General features: G+C 35.7%; 1 protein-coding gene across 1 annotated transcript in view; it reads left to right on the top strand.

The window, feature by feature from the left end:
- The window catches only part of LOC144363231 (mitoguardin 2-like), a 38,046-nt gene extending 16,091 nt beyond the window's left edge, over positions 1-21,955 (top strand). Inside the window, exons 4-12 of the mRNA XM_085492089.1 lie at positions 4,726-4,811; positions 5,004-5,210; positions 5,676-5,785; positions 6,397-6,556; positions 14,211-14,309; positions 14,901-15,035; positions 16,304-16,357; positions 16,776-16,892; positions 19,759-21,955. Of these exons, the coding sequence (XP_085348215.1) occupies positions 4,726-4,811; positions 5,004-5,210; positions 5,676-5,785; positions 6,397-6,556; positions 14,211-14,309; positions 14,901-15,035; positions 16,304-16,357; positions 16,776-16,892; positions 19,759-19,914 (1,124 nt within the window). The 3' untranslated portion in view covers positions 19,915-21,955. The remainder of the gene's footprint in view (positions 1-4,725; positions 4,812-5,003; positions 5,211-5,675; positions 5,786-6,396; positions 6,557-14,210; positions 14,310-14,900; positions 15,036-16,303; positions 16,358-16,775; positions 16,893-19,758) is intronic.
- The last annotated feature ends 3,647 nt before the right edge of the window (positions 21,956-25,602 follow it).

The raw sequence follows: 25,602 nt of genomic DNA, 5'->3' as shown, positions 1-25,602 counted from the left end.
ACAAGCTTTTTCTAGCTGTTAACAGCTTTTTCTCAGATATGTGTCATCCAGTTTTGTTCAAAGTTGGTACAGGGACAGGTAATAATTGTTTACAAGTGCACATCGCATTATATGTTTAACAAGTTATAAATTGTCTCAGAAAAGCCAAATGAATAAATTTTTACCCCACCCCCTAAAATTGTAACACATCAATTCTGAACATTTAATAACTGAATTTTAATACAGCTCATAATGAATTAATTCACTCTGACACAAACTAAGTTCAATATAAGTTTTTAAATTTTTTTCTGAGCGGGGGCTATGACATGACATGTCATGTCTTGTTAATCTCCATGCGGGCAAATCCAAATATTCAAGGTATTAAGTTGGGTGATGAACTTGTAACAGATGTAACATTTGCTGATGACCTATCATGTTTCTTGCAAGATGAATGTTCTGTATTACATTTTTTTAAGCTTTTGAGTTGCTTCCAAAAAGTATCAGGGTTAAAAGTAAACACAGAAAAAACTGAAGCCCTTTGGCTTGGGCCCTGGAAAAGTCGAAAAGACTCACCTTTTGGTATTAAATGGCCTAAGGAGCCAATCAAGATTGTTGGTGTTTATGTTTTACTTGAGGTAAATAGAAAGTGTTTCAATTTTATTTGGCAAGGTCATCATGACCGGGTGGCCCGCAATGTTATGATTGCAGACATAGGAGAAGGTGGTCTGAAAGCCCCTGATATCTTTACAGTGTATGGTACATTTCGCATAATGTGGTTGAAAAGGTACTTTGACCCTTCAGTGACCCATGCATGGAAAAACTTATTCTTAAAAAGGTTAAAGCCTGTTGGAGGCAACTTAATATTTAGTTGTAACTACGGACTTGAATATTTGAAAATCAACCTGTCCGAATTTTATCGTGAAGTCTTGGTAGCTTGGTCTACTCTTAAAAATTTAGATATTAAAAATAAAATATCACATCATATAATTTGGAACAACAAGGATATCCTAATTGATAACAAATCTGTGTTTTTCCCTACAATAGCCAATAAGGGTATCAGTTGCATTGGTGATTTATTTCCAAATAATACACCCATTAGTATTGCTGTCTTATCTGCTAAACATAACCTAGCCAGACTTGAAATATATCTTGTGAGTTGTGTTTTTAATGCAATTACAAAAAACAAGAGGGAAGCTTGGTCACATGTTTTTTATCCTATCCGAAGGTTTTCGTACGATTCAGTGCCAAATATTTGTATTGATGGTAATATACTGGCATCTGTGCTTAGTAAAAATTGTATAAAAAATAACTTTCTTCGTGCAAAGACTATTCAGCCAAATAGTTCAGAGTATTTTATAAAAGATTTTAAACTCAACTTTGCTACAATGTCTAAATATTACGTTTTACCATTTAGGACATGAAATCAAGAGAATTTCAATTTTAGTTACTACATAAAATTTTGTTTACTAATTATGATCTTTTTAAAATGAAATCATCAAAGGTTAGTAGTCCGAATTGTTCGTTCTGTCATCAGGAAACGGAAACTACTTACCATCTTTTTTATTATTGTAAATATACAAAAAAATTTTGGTTTGCCTTTAGTGATGTATTTAAAAACATCTTTGGTCCAGATGCTCTTTCCCTCAGGCAGATAATTTTAGGCTGTACTGATTTTTCAGTGTTGGCAAATTATTTGGTACTTTTAGGGAAGCAATATATTTATAATTGTAAAATGAGTAAGAGTATACCGAGTGATGTATATTTTCATAAAGTGGTAACTGAAGCATGCGAGATTGAAAAGCATATAGCTATATCTAAAAACAAATTGGAATTACATTTACGGAGGTGGTCTATTATCTCTGATAGTGTGTAATTTTTTTTGATTTCAGTGAATTAGCAATTATCTTGTTTTGTTTTATTTCTGTTACTCTTGTTTGCTTGTCTTTGTCGTTTTGTATTATGTAATTAATGTTTACTGTAATGTATGTAATTAAATGAAATAAAATTGTGTAAAGAGAAAAAAAAGATGTCAAAGTCCAAAAACAAATTCCTGTCAAGATTTTGAATATTCAATCACAGTTACTGAATATTTATGAAATGTTGACAAAACATTTGTAAGAATCCTTCTTGGGGAAAATTCTGTTTTTAAAGCTATAGTATAGCATAGTTTATATCTAACACATTAACTACTGAAAGTCTCCATGGGTAGTCACAGATATCTTTTGTATAAAAAACTCCACCTTGCAATAATAGCAATGTTTCACAACCATGACCATAGTAACCAGTTAAAAAACAACATGGTTGACAATATATTATACCATATATTGTTTACCCCTAGCAACCATGACCATGGCCATAGTAACCAGTTTAAAACAACTTAATTGACAGTATATTTAAACCATATATTGTTGCCCCAGCAACCATGGCTATAGTAACCAGTTTAAAACAAAATACTAGTAATTGACACCATATGTGAACTATATATTGTTGCTCCTAGCAACCACGCCAATGTCCACAGCATCCAGTTTAAAACAACATAATTGACAGTATATGTGAACTATATATTGTTGCCCCTAGCAACCATGACAATGTCTATAGTAACCAGTTTGTTTAGTATATGTGAACTATATATTGTTGCTCCTAGCAACCATGCCATAGTAACCAATTTAAAACAACTTAATTGACAGTATATATAAACCATATATTGTTGCCCCTAACAACCATGACCATGGTCATAGTAACCAGTTTAAAACAACATAATTGACAGTATAATCCATATATTGTTATCTCTAGCAACCATGGCCATAGTAACTAGTTTAAAACAACATAATTGACAGCATATTTAAACCTTATATTGTTGCCCCAAGTGACCATGACCATGGCCATAGTAACCAATTTAAAACAACATAATTGACAGTATATTTAAACCATATATTGTTGCCCCTAGCGACCATGGCCATAGTAACCAATTTAAAACAACATAATTGACAGCATATTTAAACCATATATTGTTATCTCTAGCAACCATGGCCATAGTAACCAATTTAAAACAACATAATTGACAGTATATGTAATCCATATATTGTTATCTCTAGCAACCATGGCCATAGTAACCAATTTAAAACAACATAATTGACAGCATATTTAAACCACATATTGTTGCCCCTAGTGACCATGACCATGTTATAGTAACCAATTTAAAACAACATAATTGACAGTATATGTAATCCATATATTGTTACCTCAAGCAACCATAGCCATAGTAACCAGTTTAAAACAACATAATTGACAGTAAATTTGAACCATATATTGTTGCCCCTAGCAACCATAACCATGGCCAAAGAAACCAGTTTAAAACAACATAATTGAAAGCATATTTAAACCATATATAATTATATTGTTGCCCCTAGCGACCATGACCATGGCCGTAGTAACAAGTTTAAAACAACATAATTGACAGTATATTTAAACCATATATTGTTACCCTCAGCAACGATGACCATGGCCATAGTGACCAGTTTAAAACAACATAATTGACAGTAAATTTGAACCATATATTGTTGCCCCTAGCAACCATAACCATGGCCATAGAAACCAGTTTAAAACAACATAATTGAAAGCATATTTAAACCATATATAATTATATTGTTGCCCCTAGCGACCATGACCATGGCCATAGTAACCAGTTTAAAACAACATTGACAGTATATGTAAACCATATATTGTTGCCCCTAGCAACCATGACCATGAGCATATCCATAGTAACCAATTTAAAACAACATAATTGACAGTATATGTAAACCATATATTGTTACCCCTAGCAACCATGACTATGGCTATAGTAACCAGTTTAAAACAACATAATTGTAATATATTTAAACTGTATATTGTTGCCCCCAGCAACCATGACCGTGTCCATAGTAACCAGTATAAAACAACGTAATTGACAATATATTTAAACCGTATATTGTTTGCCTCTAGCGACTATGTCCACAGTAACCAGTTTAGAACAACATAATTGACAATATATTTAAACCGTGTATTGTTGCCCTAGCAATTATGACCATGTCCATAGTAACCAGTTCAAAACCACATGGTTGACAGTATAATAAATCTGTACGTTGTTTTTTGTGAGCATAAATGTTCCGAGCAACTAGATTCCCATATCAACATGGAAAATATCATTTTGCCAGAAACATCATCATATCTGTAAAAGGGATACTTTTGGATACTTTTCATTTCAATCAGTTTACAACTTGATAATTCTCTAACCATGTGAATATACAGGTAGCCCAGTCATACTGAGAATAAACATTTATATTGGGCATGTACCTTGCAACATTTTCAGCGTGCTTAGTATATTACTGTAGAATACTTAGAGTAATGTATGGAGTATGGAGATACTGTAGAATACTTTATTTTCGCTTTTAATTTATTTTCGCTATTTTCGCTGAAGGGATGATTCCGTGAAAATAAAATCCAGCGAATATACTTTTTTTCCCTATATTTCATATTAAACTCATCAAAAATCAGTGAAAATAAATTCCAAGCAAAACGCCCAAAAAGCCTTTTCAGCGAAAATTAATTCCAGCGAAAATAAAGTATTCCACAGTATGTATCAAAAGGATCATGTCCATAGCAGCTTTTTATTGATGAGATGGACAGAAAGTACAAAATCTTGCTTTTCCTATTTCGTTGAAGTGATTGACTTATAGATTAACTTTTTTTTAACTATGATCTCTGCAGGTATGGATTCTTTGGGAGATGCCGTTCAACACTGGCAGGAAGCTATTCATCTGACACCACAAGGAAACAACACAGAAACAGATGATGTAAGTTTTGGTGCTATACTGTTGTACATATAATGCTATGTTTTATCTGTACCGTATAACACAAGTAGTACTGGTACATAAGTTCCATGCACAAGTTAATATGCTGTCAGATATTGCCTCACAATATTCTGTAAATCTTTTCTGGTCATCATGAAAACCAAATGCTAACTTTTATTTCTTGAAATATTACAGGCTGTTCAGCGCTCTAATGCAGAGTTGACGTTCAGACTGGAGAGACTGTTACATAGTGCTTATGGTGTGCAGTCAGAATGTGAGAGAACACTCTCAATGCAGTCTCTAGCATCATCATCAGAGACGGTTACCATAACGCTAAGTGGGAGTGAGAGAACACTAACTGGGGACTTCAGTGATGATGACTCTTTTGTTTCTGCATCAGAGGTAAGTGGGAGACGGTTTCCATAACACTGAGTGGGAGTGAGAGAACACTAACTGGGACTTCAGTGATGATGATGAATCTTTTGTTTCTGCATCAGAGGTAAGTGAGAGACAGTTTCCAAAACACTAAGTGGGAGTGAGAGAACACTAACTGGGACTTCAGTGATGATGATGAATCTTTTGTTTCTGCATCAGGGGTAAGTGGGAGACGGTTTCCATAACACTAAGTGGGAGTGAGAGAACACTAACTGGGACTTCAGTGATGATGACGACTCTTTTGTTTCTGCATCAGAGGTAAGTGGGAGACGGTTTCCATAACACTAAGTGGGAGTGAGAGAAGACTAACGGGAGACTAATGATGATAATTCAATATACAATCATCTACAATATCATAATCACTCAACCATTTCATCTACAATACGTGTATTTTTATAGTAATTATGTTATCTGTACTCTTACATCACACAGTTAGCTGAGCTTGATGACATCACAGAGTTGAAATTACCGCAGAGTAGAGCTTTGTACATTGATGCTATGAATGCTGTATCTGAAGACTTAGTGCATTGTCGCAAATACAGGTTAGAAGCTACTGTATTCTTTATGCATCACCCCAAGACTTTTTATCCATCCTGGCTTTATCACACACACACATACATACACATACATGCACTTACATTGCGATAACATATCATTAACAACACCTTAAATTTCATTAATGATTTAATTTTATGTTATATTAAACCTTAACTCTTTATAGGGTTGCTATTTAATTGGAGTTTAATTAAACCCAATTACATTGCAATTCTATATAGGATTGCGTTTCTATTGAAATTTAATATAATAAATAAAAATGCAAAAAAGTAGAAATAACATCATACATCGCTGTTTGCGAAGCTTAGGGGTAGTAAAGAGTAGGTATATGGTACAGTTATATTAAATTTAATTTAAACATTACCATACCTTACCCCTTTATTAACCCTAAGCTACACAAAATTAAGTTAAAATTGATTGAATATTAATATAAATTATCAAAAACAGTGAAGGTCGTCACTTGGTCAAGTTGTCATCACTTGGTAGGTCTGAAATTGAATGAAAGTCATTCATTAGACACACATACACACTCTATCACATCCTTGTCAATCAACGCCTTCAAACTTATATTAAGAATTTTTTTGTATTTTTTTTCTAGGACAAATTTACTACATTGTAAAAATGATATTGATTTCCTAGCAAAGTTACACTGTGTACGGCAAGCCTTTGATGTGCTTTTTGAACAAGATGATAAAGTAGACTGGTTTATTGATTTAGGGAAGAATACAATGGGAGACCTTGTGTTTGCCATAACACAGGTAAGTCTTGTGTGTTGATGATTGCATCATGGAACTATATTGTATATTTATTACATTACATACACACATTGTGTATTTATTTTCACAGTGAAATCACAGTGTTGAAAGTGAAACAGTTACTAAAGTAACACCAAATTTATTGATGTTTGTGCAGAGTATGCAAAATTTGTTGATGTTGTTTTATTGCACAAAAACATTGTGCATACTTAGTGTGACAATTCATGCTTATTCATGATATCTTTCTAATTCGCTAGGACTTTTAATAATTACAACCATTTTTTTTTAATTTATGATATTACTGATAATAGTCCTATGTGTAGTCACCAATTATTGCTATGTTCCCGATTGTTTTCTTGTTCATTTCCACATTGTCCTATGTGTAGTCACCAATTATTGCTATGTTCCCGATTGTTTTCTTGTTCATTTCCACATTGTCCTATGTGTAGTCACCAATTATTGCTATGTTCCCCATTGTTTTCTTGTTCATTTCCACATAGTCATATGAGTACTCACCAATTATTGCTATGTTCCCCATTGTTTTCTTGTTCATTTCCACATAGTCATATGAGTACTCACCAATTATTGCTATGTTCCCCATTGTTTTCTTGTTAATTTCCACATAGTCCTATGTGTAGTCACCAATTATTGCTATGTTCCCCATTGTTTTCTTGTTCATTTCCACATAGTCCTATGTGTTGTCACCAATTATTGCTATGTTCCCCATTGTTTTTTTGTTCATTTCCACATAGTCCTATGTGTAGTCACCAATTATTGCTATGTTCCCTATTGTTTTCTTGTTCATTTCCACATAGTCATATGAGTACTCACCAATTATTGCTATGTTCCCCATTGTTTTCTTGTTCATTTCCACATAGTCATATGAGTACTCACCAATTATTGCTATGTTCCCCATTGTTTTCTTGTTAATTTCCACATAGTCCTATGTGTAGTCACCAATTATTGCTATGTTCCCCATTGTTTTCTTGTTCATTTCCACATACAGTCTAGTCCTATGTGTAGTCACCAATTATTGCTATGTTCCCCATTGTTTTCTTGTTCATTTCCACATAGTCATATGAGTACTCACCAATTATTGCTATGTTCCCCATTGTTTTCTTGTTCATTTCCACATAGTCCTATGTGTAGTCACCAATTATTGCTATGTTCCCCATTGTTTTCTTGTTCATTTCCACATTGTCCTATGTGTAGTCACCAATTATTGCTATGTTCCCCATTGTTTTCTTGTTCATTTCCACATAGTCATATGAGTACTCACCAATTATTGCTATGTTCCCCATTGTTTTCTTGTTCATTTCCACATAGTCATATGAGTACTCACCAATTATTGCTATGTTCCCCATTGTTTTCTTGTTAATTTCCACATAGTCCTATGTGTAGTCACCAATTATTGCTATGTTCCCCATTGTTTTCTTGTTCATTTCCACATAGTCCTATGTGTTGTCACCAATTATTGCTATGTTCCCCATTGTTTTTTTGTTCATTTCCACATAGTCCTATGTGTAGTCACCAATTATTGCTATGTTCCCTATTGTTTTCTTGTTCATTTCCACATAGTCATATGAGTACTCACCAATTATTGCTATGTTCCCCATTGTTTTCTTGTTCATTTCCACATAGTCATATGAGTACTCACCAATTATTGCTATGTTCCCCATTGTTTTCTTGTTAATTTCCACATAGTCCTATGTGTAGTCACCAATTATTGCTATGTTCCCCATTGTTTTCTTGTTCATTTCCACATACAGTCTAGTCCTATGTGTAGTCACCAATTATTGCTATGTTCCCCATTGTTTTCTTGTTCATTTCCACATAGTCATATGAGTACTCACCAATTATTGCTATGTTCCCCATTGTTTTCTTGTTCATTTCCACATAGTCCTATGTGTAGTCACCAATTATTGCTATGTTCCCCATTGTTTTCTTGTTCATTTCCACATAGTCCTATGTGTTGTCACCAATTATTGCTATGTTCCCCATTGTTTTCTTGTTCATTTCCACATAGTCCTATGTGTAGTCACCAATTATTGCTATGTTCCCCATTGTTTTCTTGTTCATTTCCACATTGTCCTATGTGTAGTCACCAATTATTGCTATGTTCCCCATTGTTTTCTTGTTCATTTCCACATAGTCATATGTGTAGTCACCAATTATTGCTATGTTCCCCATTGTTTTCTTGTTCATTTCCACATAGTCCTATGTGTTGTCACCAATTATTGCTATGTTCCCCATTGTTTTCTTGTTCATTTCCACATAGTCCTATGTGTAGTCACCAATTATTGCTATGTTCCCCATTGTTTTCTTGTTCATTTCCACATTGTCCTATGTGTAGTCACCAATTATTGCTATGTTCCCCATTGTTTTCTTGTTCATTTCCACATTGTCATATGTGTAGTCACCAATTATTGCTATGTTCCCCATTGTTTTCTTGTTCATTTCCACATAATCATATGAGTACTCACCAATTATTGCTATGTTCCCCATTGTTTTCTTGTTCATTTCCACATAGTCCTATGTGTACTCACCAATTATTGCTATGTTCCCCATTGTTTTCTTGTTCATTTCCACATAGTCCAATGAGTACTCACCAATTATTGCTATGTTCCCCATTGTTTTCTTGTTCATTTCCACATAGTCATATGTGTAGTCACCAATTATTGCTATGTTCCCCATTGTTTTCTTGTTCATTTCCACATAGTCCTATGTGTACTCATCAATTATTGCTGTTCCCCATTGTTTTCTTGTTCATTTCCACATAGTCCTATGTGTACTCACCAATTATTGCTATGTACCCCATTGTTTTCTTGTTCATTTCCACATAGTCCTATGTGTAGTCACCAATTATTGCTATGTTCCCCATTGTTTTCTTGTTCATTTCCACATTGTCCTATGTGTAGTCACCAATTATTGCTATGTTCCCCATTGTTTTCTTGTTCATTTCCACATAGTCATATGTGTAGTCACCAATTATTGCTATGTTCCCCATTGTTTTCTTGTTCATTTCCACATAGTCCTATGTGTTGTCACCAATTATTGCTATGTTCCCCATTGTTTTCTTGTTCATTTCCACATAGTCCTATGTGTAGTCACCAATTATTGCTATGTTCCCCATTGTTTTCTTGTTCATTTCCACATTGTCCTATGTGTAGTCACCAATTATTGCTATGTTCCCCATTGTTTTCTTGTTCATTTCCACATTGTCATATGTGTAGTCACCAATTATTGCTATGTTCCCCATTGTTTTCTTGTTCATTTCCACATAATCATATGAGTACTCACCAATTATTGTTATGTTCCCCATTGTTTTCTTGTTCATTTCCACATAGTCATATGTGTACTCACCAATTATTGCTATGTTCCCCATTGTTTTCTTGTTCATTTCCACATAGTCCAATGAGTACTCACCAATTATTGCTATGTTCCCCATTGTTTTCTTGTTCATTTCCACATAGTCATATGTGTAGTCACCAATTATTGCTATGTTCCCCATTGTTTTCTTGTTCATTTCCACATAGTCCTATGTGTACTCATCAATTATTGCTGTTCCCCATTGTTTTCTTGTTCATTTCCACATAGTCCTATGTGTACTCACCAATTATTGCTATGTTCCCCATTGTTTTCTTGTTAATTTCCACATAGTCATATGTGTACTCACCAATTATTGCTATGTTCCCCATTGTTTTCTTGTTCATTTCCACATAGTCCTATGTGTACTCATCAATTATTGCTGTTCCCCATTGTTTTCTTGTTCATTTCCACATAGTCCTATGTGTAGTCACCAATTATTGCTATGTTCCCCATTGTTTTCTTGTTAATTTCCACATAGTCATATGAGTACTCACCAATTATTGCTATGTTCCCCATTGTTTTCTTGTTCATTTCCACATAGTCCTATGTGTTGTCACCAATTGTTGCTATGTTCCCCATTGTTTTTTTGTTCATTTCCACATAGTCCTATGTGTAGTCACCAATTATTGCTATGTTCCCTATTGTTTTCTTGTTCATTTCCACATAGTCATATGAGTACTCACCAATTATTGCTATGTTCCCCATTGTTTTCTTGTTCATTTCCACATAGTCATATGAGTACTCACCAATTATTGCTATGTTCCCCATTGTTTTCTTGTTAATTTCCACATAGTCCTATGTGTAGTCACCAATTATTGCTATGTTCCCCATTGTTTTCTTGTTCATTTCCACATACAGTCTAGTCCTATGTGTAGTCACCAATTATTGCTATGTTCCCCATTGTTTTCTTGTTCATTTCCACATAGTCATATGAGTACTCACCAATTATTGCTATGTTCCCCATTGTTTTCTTGTTCATTTCCACATAGTCATATGAGTACTCACCAATTATTGCTATGTTCCCCATTGTTTTCTTGTTAATTTCCACATAGTCCTATGTGTAGTCACCAATTATTGGTATGTTCCCCATTGTTTTCTTGTTCATTTCCACATAGTCCTATGTGTTGTCACCAATTATTGCTATGTTCCCCATTGTTTTCTTGTTCATTTCCACATAGTCCTATGTGTAGTCACCAATTATTGCTATGTTCCCCATTGTTTTCTTGTTCATTTCCACATTGTCCTATGTGTAGTCACCAATTATTGCTATGTTCCCCATTGTTTTCTTGTTCATTTCCACATTGTCATATGTGTAGTCACCAATTATTGCTATGTTCCCCATTGTTTTCTTGTTCATTTCCACATAGTCATATGAGTACTCACCAATTATTGCTATGTTCCCCATTGTTTTCTTGTTCATTTCCACATAGTCCTATGTGTACTCACCAATTATTGCTATGTTCCCCATTGTTTTCTTGTTCATTTCCACATAGTCCAATGAGTACTCACCAATTATTGCTATGTTCCCCATTGTTTTCTTGTTCATTTCCACATAGTCATATGTGTAGTCACCAATTATTGCTATGTTCCCCATTGTTTTCTTGTTCATTTCCACATAGTCCTATGTGTACTCATCAATTATTGCTGTTCCCCATTGTTTTCTTGTTCATTTCCACATAGTCCTATGTGTACTCACCAATTATTGCTATGTTCCCCATTGTTTTCTTGTTAATTTCCACATAGTCATATGTGTACTCACCAATTATTGCTATGTTCCCCATTGTTTTCTTGTTCATTTCCACATAGTCCTATGTGTACTCATCAATTATTGCTGTTCCCCATTGTTTTCTTGTTCATTTCCACATAGTCCTATGTGTAGTCACCAATTATTGCTATGTTCCCCATTGTTTTCTTGTTAATTTCCACATAGTCATATGAGTACTCACCAATTATTGCTATGTTCCCCATTGTTTTCTTGTTCATTTCCACATAGTCCTATGTGTACTCACCAATTATTGCTATGTTCCCCATTGTTTTCTTGTTCATTTCCACATAGTCCTATGTATTGTCACCAATTATTGCTATGTTCCCCATTGTTTTCTTGTTCATTTCCACATAGTCCTATGTGTACTCATCAATTATTGCTATGTTCCCCATTGTTTTCTTGTTCATTTCCACATAGTCCTATGTGTACTCACCAATTATTGCTATGTTCCCCATTGTTTTCTTGTTCATTTCCACATAGTCCTATGTGTACTCAGCAATTATTGCTATTCCCCGTTGTTTTCTTGTTAATTTCCACATAGTCCTATGTGTACTCACCAATTATTGCTATGTTCCCCATTGTTTTCTTGTTCATTTCCACATAGTCCTATGTGTACTCATCAATTATTGCTGTTCCCCATTGTTTTCTTGTTCATTTCCACATAGTCCTATGTGTAGTCACCAATTATTGCTATGTTCCCCATTGTTTTCTTGTTAATTTCCACATAGTCATATGAGTACTCACCAATTATTGCTATGTTCCCCATTGTTTTCTTGTTCATTTCCACATAGTCCTATGTGTACTCACCAATTATTGCTATGTTCCCCATTGTTTTCTTGTTCATTTCCACATAGTCCTATGAGTACTCACCAATTATTGCTATGTTCCCCATTGTTTTCTTGTTCAATTCCACATAGTCCTATGTGTACTCATCAATTATTGCTATGTTCCCCATTGTTTTCTTGTTCATTTCCACATAGTCCTATGTGTAGTCACCAATTATTGCTATGTTCCCCATTGTTTTCTTGTTCATTTCCACATAGTCCAATGAGTACTCACCAATTATTGCTATGTTCCCCATTGTTTTCTTGTTCATTTCCACATAGTCCTATGTGTACTCACCAATTATTGCTATGTTCCCCATTGTTTTATTGTTCATTTCCACATAGTCCTATGTGTACTCATCAATTATTGCTATGTTCCCCATTGTTTTCTTGTTCATTTCCACATAGTCCTATGTGTACTCATTAATTATTGCTATGTTCCCCATTGTTTTCTTGTTCATTTCCACATAGTCAAATGTGTAGTCACCAATTATTGCTATGTTCCCCATTGTTTTATTGTTCCTTTCCACATAGTCCTATGTGTAGTCACCAATTATTGCTATGTTCCCTATTGTTTTCTTGTTCATTTCCACATAGTCATATGAGTACTCACCAATTATTGCTATGTTCCCCATTGTTTTCTTGTTAATTTCCACATAGTCATATGAGTACTCACCAATTATTGCTATGTTCCCCATTGTTTTCTTGTTCATTTCCACATAGTCCTATGTGTACTCACCAATTATTGCTATGTTCCCCATTGTTTTCTTGTTCATTTCCACATAGTCCTATGTGTTGTCACCAATTATTGCTATGTTCCCCATTGTTTTCTTGTTCATTTCCACATAGTCCAATGAGTACTCACCAATTATTGCTATGTTCCCCAATGTTTTCTTGTTCATTTCCACATAGTCCAATGAGTACTCACCATTTATTGCTATGTTCCCCATTGTTTTCTTGTTCATTTCCACATAGTCCTATGTGTACTCACCAATTATTGCTATGTTCCCCATTGTTTTCTTGTTCATTTCCACATAGTCCAATGAGTACTCACCAATTATTGCTATGTTCCCCATTGTTTTCTTGTTCATTTCCACATAGTCCTGTGTGTACTCACCAATTATTGCTGTTCCCCATTGTTTTCTTGTTCATTTCCACATAGTTCTATGTGTACTCATCAATTATTGCTATGTTCCCCATTGTTTTCTTGTTCATTTCCACATAGTCCTATGTGTACTCATCAATTATTGTTGTTCCCCATTGTTTTCTTGTTCATTTCCACATAGTCCTATGTGTACTCACCAATTATTGCTATGTTCCCCATTGTTTTCTTGTTCATTTCCACATAGTCCTATGTGTACTCACCAATTATTGCTGTTCCCCATTGTTTTCTTGTTCATTTCCACATAGTCCTATGTGTAGTCACCAATTATTGCTATGTTCCCCATTGTTTTCTTGTTCATTTCCACATAGTCCTATGTGTACTCACCAATTATTGCTGTTCCCCATTGTTTTCTTGTTCATTTCCACATAGTCATATGAGTACTCACCAATTATTGCTATGTTCCCCATTGTTTTCTTGTTCATTTCCACATAGTCCTATGTGTACTCACCAATTATTGCTATGTTCCCCATTGTTTTCTTGTTCATTTCCACATAGTCATATGTGTGTACTCACCAATTATTGTGATTTATCTAGGATACAGAGGAATACTGCAGCGCATATTTTAATGTGATTGATTATGTGAGAGACGAGGACAATTGGGGTGTCGTAATGGAAGAGCTGACCAGTCGTAAGGTATGTTAGCTATTTCAAGTTTTTGACAGTGAATTGGGAAACTACACATGTACGTGCACTGCTTTATGAATACCTGCTTCAGTAACAACTGGTATCATGTATTAAATCAGATATGTTGTGTTTAATGATGGTCCCATGGCACATATACAAAATTTGTGTAAATACATTGTTTACACAAAATTAGACAATTGCTGTGAAGACTGTACCAATTCAGAAAAGATTTCATCAAATGCTTAGTGTTTCATGTATTTAACGCCTAAATCCTACCAAAGAAGTTAAAATTGTTGACATAATTGGTTATCATTAACTTTACTTTCTAAGGTGAATGAATGAAGACTCCACTCAGCTATTTATCACCCAAATAAAGACCCATCTAATTATCACTCCCTCAAACTTAAAATCTTGAAATAATCTCTATAGCACAGATCCCCTAATCACTCACTCTTCAGTAGAGCCACTTTAAACTCCTTTTACAAAGTAACACCTACATGTTATTTTCAAAATAACTGGGTGAATTTGCATCTTACAAATCAAAGATTGAAGTTGATGTTAATGGATTGAATCACAAATTGTTGTAATTTTCACTTGCAGGTGCAGTGTCTGAATTTTTATGACGTTGTTCTTGACTTTACGTTGATGGATGCATTTGATGACATGGATAAACTGCCGGCATCTGTGGCGGCCATTGCCCAGAACAGATGGTTGAGTAATTCAGTTAAACATACAGTAAGTGATGTAAACAGATTTAAGTTTGTAAATTTTGTCATGAAATTCAGTGAAAAAACTTCTATTCTTGGGACAAAGCTATGTCACAGAACAGTCTCTGTTGCTTGGCTATGTGTGAGCTGCTGCGGAACACCGGTCGAAAGAGTCGGTGAAAACAGCTTGAGTCAAAAAACAGCACAAAATAACTCTAATTTGGGGCAATCCTGAATTAAATTAATATAAACTAAATTTATATAATTGTGCTCAGGAGAGTGAAAAAGTACCCAAAGTACCGTTTCAAGTGAGTTTTTGGCTTTTAGTTTCACTGACTATGGTCTATTTTCATTATTGCACATCAATTTATAAGAGATGCGCTTTTAATAGAACAAATACGGTATCTTCCTGAACTGTTTCCTGCTAATTCTGCCCTCAGTCATTCTCTGTAACTAATTCTCAAAATTGAGTTTTTAATTCTATTGATCACAACCATTGAATATTTTGTGATATGAATGTAGGGATTGGAACATAAAAGTACAATACAAAGTTAACACAATGAAGGCAATTCTAATTGTACTCAATTGTACTAATTGCTTATAGCTGTGAGGGTGTCAACTGAACTTAGTCCTAGTATTTTTTCTCATACAAAAACTGATATATAGTATATAATATTTGGTAATCGTTTCCTAGGGAACTATTCAAAATAGAAAAAATTTAAATGTATAGGTTGAACATAAAAATGTAAGAACACAACAACTGTAAAATGGAATGACTAAAATATTCCACAATAGGACAAAAATTATGAAATATTATCTTATTATTATATTGTATTTATTGGTCTGAGCAGCGTTTATATATTTACTACTTTTCTGAATTTCTTTGCATGTTTTCCTAGCTCATTATGTATTGAAGTTGTACTCAGAAATCATTCATTAATTCCCTTTTTTGGCTTGGCTGATTTTGTTCATACTTGACAGGTGGCTTGTACCATCACTATTTGGAAAAAAAATCCTGGCTGCCATGCCAACAGCCAAAAACTGATCTTGAATACAACTTTTTGCCCATTTTTATGTATTTTTCTATAATTTTTTGATAATTGTGGACAAAATGGACATAATTTCCTATACACTGTGCCATAGGGTATCTATTTATCACAGTGTTGCAACAGTGAGTAGAATTAATATCATCCGCACATCAATCCTGTACTCATACACTAGTAATTCTGCAATGAATAAGTACCATCTCTTACTGTTTTGTTACTTTTAGTGATTATGTTTCTTTATTTTATACAGGCAATGTCTAATGCCATCTGGTCATTAATTGCACTGAAAAGAAAAATGTTATCTGTAAGTATACAACATCACAATCAATGACTACAGATTGCTGACCATTCAAATGAATTGTGTTGAGCTCATTCATATAGCAATGTACATTACATTCGTTGTTTGTGTTGTAAAATTTGATCAAAATCACTTATTATTAGGTAGATTATTCTACACAAAGATGATAATTGTTTTGAAAGCAAGCTAGGCTACCTATAAACCAGCTTAAGGATGTCTAAGTGTTGAGTTAAGACTGTGCTGTACATTTATACACTTACATAGGGGGTCTTTATACACTGTATTCTACATCCGCATAAGGGGTCTTCATATCTTGTAATCTCCATTCACATAAGAGGTCTTTGTACTTTGTGTTCTTTTTATAACTCATACTATATGTACATTGCATAAATGAGAATTTGTTTGTTTGTTTTTTTGTTTTTAGAATTCTGATGGATTTCTCTCCCGATTCTACACTTTATCTGCTTCCATGAGTCCAGCTTTGTGTTGGGGATTTTTGGGACCAAATGAAGAACTTCGTAATGTGTGCTACTATTTTAAGGTATGAGGAGATATTTATCCCATAGGGTGATATTTCAAGGAATGCAGGAATATTTATCCCATAGGGTGATATTTCAAGGAATGCAGGAATATTTATCCCATAGGGTGATATTTCAAAGAATGGGGGAATATTTATTCCATAGGGTGATATTTCAAAGAATGGGGGAATATTTATTCCATAGGGGAATATTTTTAGGTGGGGGGTGATATTTATCTGATAGCGTAATATTTCAAGGAATGGGGGAATATTTATTCCATAGGAGAATATTTCAAGGAATGGGGGAATATTTATCCCATGGGGGAATATTTATCCCATAGGGGAATATTTTATTTTAAAATGGGGGGAATAGTTATGACATACATTCATTTTAATTCTGATTCAAAATATATTTTTCAGTTTTGTTTACTCGTGCATTTTTGTTTTTTTAACTTGGACCATAATTTTAATATAGAAATAATTCTGCTGTTTTTTTGTTTTTTTTGTGAAAATGACAAAAAATACTTGACATTTGTTAGGATTAATAGCCGGTAACTAAAATGTTGAAATATAGTTATATCAAGCATTGCATTTTCCTTTATCACACATTTTTTTATCTATTCATATAAATGTATGCAAATGTTTATGGGAAAAGTTGTAATTTCTGTTTCTGAAATCCAATAATATATATCCTATAATAATAATATAGCTAGTTATTACATTGGAGAAAAGTATTGTTACAGCATGGTAAGTACACTAGAGGATACAGCTGTGTAATCTTTGGTAATTCAACTCAAAAAAACTAAATAAGATGATCAAAATACTTCTTCTAAACCTAATCTTGAAATAATATCATGATATCAAATATATAGCAGTGTATCAGCTGTAGTATTTTGTTATTTCAGTATGAGATCTATTGTTGCTGTAATATTTTCTGTAGTACATTGCATACAATGTGGTTTAATCAGGCAGTCATTGTTGTGACACATCGTGTACACTGTACAAAGTGTGTACAGTACATTATTTGCTTTCACTGTCCCTTTTACACAATTATTTGTCTACCAAAATTTTAATTGGGGCACCATTTTGTACATTTTCGTGTTTTTTTCTAAAATGTCCTTGTCCTTCCTTAGACCATTTGAATATATTTGTCCTGCACAAAATGTATGAACGAATATGGGAAAAATATTTAATTTTATTAAAGATGACAAAAGTTGACTTATAAATGAATCCGAATATTTACATGTTTAATTGGTTACTCGGTGTGTGTTCCTATATGTTGGTGAGGTGTGACAAGATTCCTTTATCTGCTCCCATACATAAAGTGCTACATGACGGAGCTGTTTCTATTTTTACATTTTTCTGTCTGTGTGTTTCTACTGTGACCGTATCTTCAAGTTTTGCTCATAATAATCAGCTTATTTATATACATTTGAGTTATGTTTTGACATCTGTAAAACTACTGACTAAAATAAATCATAGTTTGTGCAAGAATGTAATTAACCAGTTTGCCCTCAAATCCTTGTGACTGTTCCAACACCACCTTCTGACTGCATTCTGATCCAACTCCACATGACTGCCCACCATTCCAACTCTACATGACTACCAACCATTCCAACTCTACATGACTACCAACCATTCCAACTCTACATGACTACCAACCATTCCAACTCCACATGACTGCCCGCCATTCCAACTCCACATAACTACCAACCATTTCAACTCCACATGATTGCCCGCCATTCCAACTCCACATGACTGCCCGCCATTCCAACTCCACATAACTACCAACCATTTCAACTCCACATGACTGCCCACCATTTCAACTCTACATGACTGCCCACCATTTCAACTCCACACGACTGCCCACCATTCAAACTCCACACGACTGCCCACCATTCAAACTCCACACGACTGCCCACCATTCCAACTCCACATGACTGCCCACCATTTCAACTCCACATGACTGCCCACCATTCAAACTCCACATGACTGCCCAACATTCCAACGCTACATGACTGCCCACCATTCCAACTCCACATGACTGCCCACCATTCCAACTCTACATAACTACCAACCATTTCAACTCCACATGACTACCAACCATTCCAACTTCATACTACTGCCCACCACTCCAACTCCACATGACTGCCCACCATTCCAACGCTACATGACTGCCCACCATTTCAACTCCACATGACTGCCCACCATTCCAACTCCACATGACTGCCCAACATTCCAACGCTACATGACTGCCCACCATTCCAACTCCACATGACTGCCCACCATTTCAACTCCACATGACTGCCCACCATTTCAACTCCACATGATTGCCCACCATTCCAACTCCACATGATTACCAACCATTCCAACTTCATACTACTGCCCACCACTCCAACTCCACATGACTGCCCACCATTTCAACTCCACATGACTGCCCACCATTTCAACTCCACATGACTACCAACCATTCCAACTTCATACTACTGCCCACCACTCCAACTCCGCATGACTGCCCACCATTTCAACTCCACATGACTGCCCGCCATTCCAACTCCACGTGACTGCCCACCATTTCAACTCCACGTGACTGCCCACCATTCTAACTCAACGTGACTGCCCACCATTCCAACTTCATACTACTGCCCACCACTTCAACTCCACTCATTTACTCAATTTTATTTACTCATTTGTTTTTATATATCAAATTAATTTATTTTTCATTTGTATATCATTATCTGTATAATGTTTTATAGTGAAAATAATTAACTTCAACTTCACATGACGACCCACCGTTCCAACTCCACATTACAGCCAACCTCACATTAATTCCTACATTTTCAACTTCATGTGACTTCTACTGCTTTACAGTGTTTTTTTTTCTCTGTAGGATCAAGTGATAAAGGTGCTACGTAATATGTTTGATTTATCAGTATGTCGTTACAGTACTAAAGAAGAATTAGCAGAAGATATACTTGCTACTATCAGAGATAATGCCATGCATGTGGAAGCTGAACTTAGCAAAGCCATGCAAACCCTAAATTAGATGGTCTACCCTGATACTACATAGAGATAATGCCATGCATGTGGAAGCTGAACTTAGCAAAGCCATGCAAACCCTAAATTAGATGGTCTACCCTGATACTACATAGAGATAATGCCATGCATGTGGAAGCTGAACTTAGCAAAGCCATGCAAACTCTAAATTAGATGGTCTACCCTGACACTACATAGAGATAATGCCATACATGTGGAAGCTGAACTTAGCAAAGCCATGCAAACTCTAAATTAGATGGTCTACCCTAATACTACATAGAGATAATGCCATGCATGTGGAAGCTGAACTTAGCAAAGCCATGCAAACGCTAAATTAGATGGTCTACCCTGTTACTACATAGAGATAATGCCATACATGTGGAAGCTGAACTTAGCAAAGCCATGCAAACTCTAAATTAGATGGTCTACACTGATACTACATAGAGATAATGCCATGCATGTGGAAGCTGAACTTAGCAAAGCCATGCAAACCCTTAATTAGATGGTCTACCTTGACATTACATAGAGATAATGCCATGCATGTGGAAGCTGAACTTAGCAATGCCATGCAAACCCTAAATTAGATGGTCTACCATGATACTACATAGAGATAGTGTGTGTGAATGCTCAATTCAGAAAAGTTACTTTATCAAGATATAATTTGATTAAACTATTATTAAATAGCAATCCTGATTTGGGATTACATTTAAATGAATTGAATTTCATTAAATAGTAATTGAATAGCATTTCTGTATATGGTTGCAAATGAACTGTAATTTAACTGATTTTTAAGATAATGGCATCACTTTTCATAGGAGACTGTACGTGTGCGTGTGTGGAATCAACATTGTGATGAATTTCATTTAATACCACACACATCAAGTGACGACAGCTCATCCAAATGACGACGCTCACTATTTTTCATAATTTACATTAATATGTACTGGTACTCAAATTAAACTTAGATTTATAGAAATAGGTAAAGTATAGCACACATTATAATTTAATATTTATTAACTGTACTATACTTTCCCTTTTTCTACACCCTTAAGCTACCCAATAAGTTATATGTGATATTTAGTTTAGCATTTTACCAACAGAAGACACTAGCTGGTAATTTAGGTGCTGCCAAAGCCAGTTTGTAGCTCATCTGTGTAGCTGTGTTGATGTTTGTCATTTTGCACCTTTAATGTATGTTTTCAAATGTTGCACATACTGGTATATATTGTTCTGGTATTAAATAATCTCAATACAAAAAAATTAAAATTGTGTCAATCCAATTCTCAAGACCAGAGGAAATTTTTTTTTTTTTTAATACCTGTAATATTATTAATGTTGTTCACTACCATTAAAAGAAATGCACAGAATTTTTAAAAATTGAGCATCATATCTTGAAATTTTGTTTGGTGACCTATACAAAAAAAATAATATGTAGTGTTAGGTAAGGCTGTCTTGATAAATTTAAAAATTTTGAATATACCGGTAAGTTATCCATGGAATAATCCATTTACATGGAATCCTATAGAAAATGTTCCAAAATGGCCGCTTTTTTTATTGTTCTGCATTTGCTTTCTTGGAAACATTTCCACCATTCTTTGTAAAAACTTTAAATATGAATGACGTAATGACGTACATGTATTTGAATCATCACATAACAATTTTTGAATGATTTATTGTGATAATTTTGTACATGTTTTATTTGTAGTGAACTACCTTAACATAATTGACAATGGCAGAGCAGATGCTGTGACTTCTGTCCTTTTGTTTCATTGTTTCACTTGACTAGTGGATTATGTAACATCTGTCAGGTTCCTCTGCTCTAAATAACATTGAATATTCAATAATAATATTAAATCCATCATGAATGCATTACATGCTTTGTGTATGGTGAAAACAGCATTGCACTCTATGTGTGATATACACTCATACACTTTGTCTGCTCAGTGTAAAACTATGTTTAATTTGTGATATTTATAAAAGTGGGTGCTTTTTTATTTATTATTTTATGTTTATTAGTAAAGCCATGGCAACAAAGCTATGTTTTTACCTGGTGTTGTATTGTATAAGGGTTATCTGTTACCATGACATCTTTTTACCTTGCTAGTAATGATGCTGAGATGGATAGGTAGGCCACCACTGTACAGCAATTCATGATTTTAGATTTGTAATCAATTAATATTTAATCCAAGCTTGGTACATTTGGCTCATAGAAAAAGGTAAGGTATGGTATCCCCTTTCCTTAACCTGATGTTACACAAGTCAATATAAATCACATGACAATTTGTATGATGTTATATTTATACTACATTCAATTCAGTTTTATAGAGTTGCAATTTGAGTTTAATTAGTTTGAATTAAATTGCAAGATTGCAATTCAATTTAGATTGCTGTTTAATTTAAAATTGTGAATTGTAAATTCTAAATCATGGTTTAGTGGTGGCTGGAGAGGGAGTGTTTTCATGATCATTGTTGTCGTTAACATTTTTTTGTGGGCAGGATTTGCAAATTTCCAGCAGGTCCAACCATGCCAGACAGGTAGGAAGTGAAAAACCAGGCTCGGGGGGGTGGGAGGGTTGTTGCGCGTGAGGCTAGCAACCTCACCCTGTAAAACACAAAATTGCCACAAAAACTGAAGCTAGGAAAATCTAAAACAACAACAGGTTTAGGAGAGGAGACAACCAGAAAACTGGTGATATGACGGATGGAAGTGGAAGCCTTCATCCTGACATCTGATCTTCTAATGCCAAAACTAACAACGAAAGAAGGATTTTGGAATGTCCAAACATTGTTCCAGACAGGGAAGCTTGCTCAGACGATGAACACATGGAATACAGGTTCTAGCAATACCGGAAGCCCGGTGGACAGGCTCTGTGGAAAGAACAGATTCAAGAAATGTCCATCTTGGATTTCAACAAGACCATCGGGGAAACTGGAAAAGAGATGCTCGGTTACAAAAAAAGCCAAGAAGGGAGAATGGATACAACCAGAAACATGGAGGTTGAATGCATGCATCTCTGTGGGGAATACTCATTAAAAGACAGGGAAGTCAAGAGAAGCTGCCAATGAAGCTGAGATTGCCGCCCGGAGAAACAACTTGAGGACCTTGTATAAGGTAGCAAAAAAGATGAAAGGTAACTTGGCAGTCAAGAGCCAGGGGTGAAAGCCAAAGATGGGACCATCATCTCGGGCGAGAAGGAAAAGATGGAGAGTGGAAGGAACCCTTCCAAGAGACCCTGAATAGACCAGCGCCTGTAGAAGCAGTAGACATCCCAGAAGCCATAGAAACTCTCGACATCAACACCAACCACATCACAGTTGAAGATGTTAGAGGATCCATAAAGAAGCTCAACAATAGAAAAACTCCTGGACAGGATGACTGTGTGTGCAGAAATGCTGAAAGCCGATGAGCAGGACACACCTAGACACCTTTGCCGTATCCTCCAAAGAATCTTGAATCGAGAAGAGCAACCAGAGGAGTGAAAAACAGGCCTCATAGTGTCGGGTGATCTGTGGAGCCTGTGACAGAAGATTTCCCTGTGGAAACTGGTGTCAAGCAAGGCTACATCCTGTCACCATTCCTGTTTATACTGGCGATGGATTGGCTAATGAAGGTAACAACAGATGGGCAGAGAACTGGAATCAAATTGACGCCAACATCAACGCTAGAGGACCTTAACTTAGCTGATGATGTGGGACTTCTCGCCTGCCGACACATCGACCAGCAGGAGAAGGCAAACAGGCACACACCAATTGCAGGCAAGTTGGGACTCTGCATCAACATCTCAAAGACGAAACTAATGGAGCTAAATCCAAAAAACACCCAGCCACTCACTGTCAACAACCAGCCAGTGGAAGAGGTATGTGAGTTCATCTACTGATGGAGACAGTGAGGTCAACGCCAAGGTGACCAAGGCCAACCAAGTATTTGGAATGCTCTTGAGTGTCTGAAGGTCCAGAAAGCTGAGCCACATTACTATGCTATGGATCTTCAGAAGCAATTACCTGAGTGTGCTGCTTTATGGGTGTGAGTCTTGGAAGATGACCCAGAGGATCTCCAAAAAATTGGACACTTTCCAAACAAAGTGTCTGAGGAGGATTAAAGGTGTATATAGGTGTACACCATCAGCAATATGGACTTGCTGGAATTGGCTGAGCAGACAAGACCTTTAGAAGTTGTTAGGGAGAGGAGATGGCGCTGGTTAGGACATGTCCTAAGAATGCCCCGATGCCCAGAATGGCCCTTACCTGGAGGCCTCGCCTGGGCGACTGCAAGACGGAAGGCAGCATACCAGAACTCCTGGAGTACCCTAGTGACCCCATGTGCTAAGGATCCTAAGTAAGTAAGTACAGGTATAAGTAAGAATAAGACCCTCTCTTAAAGTACTGAGTTTCATTGAAATGTTTCTACCCTGAACCAACAATTATCAATATGATTAGGGTTGGTCCACTATGGGTTGGCCTCTGTTTGCCTTTCTTCTGTGATAGTAGTAGCAATTTAAGCATATTGAATAATTTTTTCACTGCATATCTCCGAGGGATAGATCAATGTAGCAATGTGTCTAATTCCATCCAAAATAGACATGTTGATTAGTTGGAACTTCTCCAAGTTGACCAGGAAACACAGCAAGTGATGGAACGCTAGTCAACAATCAAAATAATGAGCCAACTCTTCCTCTGATTGATGAAAAGAAACTAGCAATATCAATAAACGAAAATGTAGACTTGTTTGTGAGTACCGACAGTACAATGGACAGTATCTTCTTGACCTCAAACCTCAACAGGAATTGACTAACTGTGTACGATGAAAAGTGCAGGTAAATATCCTTCAAATCTAGGGCAATCATGATATTTCTGAATCACCTTTTGTCGATGGTCTGTTTGGTGACAATAAGAAAGCTGTGCAATGAATTCTGGTAATGACATAGCAGTGCCAGTCACTCTGGAAAGTCTGTTGTCTCAGGGGGATCGGTCAGCAGAATGTGACAGCAGCAGGGGCGGATCTAGGATTCTGGATTAGGGGGGCGATAAGTTTGCCAAAGGCCAAGTTCGCGAGCGCCGATGGCCTAAAGCCCTGTTGGTTGTTAAAAATATGGGGGGCCGCGGCCCCCTCGGCCACCCTCTAAATCCGCCAATGAGTAAGATATGTTTGCTACATTCAGGGCTACATCAAACCATATCTAATAAGGAACCGAAATGTGTTGCACAACATATATTTAAATTAAATTCAGTAGTCCTAATTGGATTTGTTACATGTAGATTCTTATGGTATCATCTCCGATACATAGTCTAATAACGTATCATTGAGTGTACATGTTTGACAGTGAGTGGAGCATCAATTATCTCGCTCCCACATTGGTGAGAGGGGGGATGCTCCACTTTCATTATTTATAGTTGCTTCTTTGTGGACCTGAATTAGTATGCTATCGTGCATTTCAAGCTGTATTTATATCATTTATACATTGTGCATATTGTTCATGTCCAAATGCCAATTTGTAGATCTTTTATTTTTTTGTTTCTTGGGATGTATTGAGTAGGGGGGCTGCACGCCTGGCGTATAACAATGCAGTTATTTGCACCGCTCAGTATTTCGTGATAACGGGGCAAGTATGTGGTTGTGCTCAATAACATCCCATCCAAGTCTGATTATTTAAACAATAATGAATTTCCCACAGTGCTATATTGGATAAAGAAAATGTTC

Source organism: Saccoglossus kowalevskii, chromosome 17, assembly GCF_978046115.1.
Source record: "Saccoglossus kowalevskii chromosome 17, keSacKowa6.1, whole genome shotgun sequence".
NCBI lineage: Eukaryota > Metazoa > Hemichordata > Enteropneusta > Harrimaniidae > Saccoglossus > Saccoglossus kowalevskii.
This window is presented reverse-complemented; position numbering and strand designations above follow the sequence as displayed.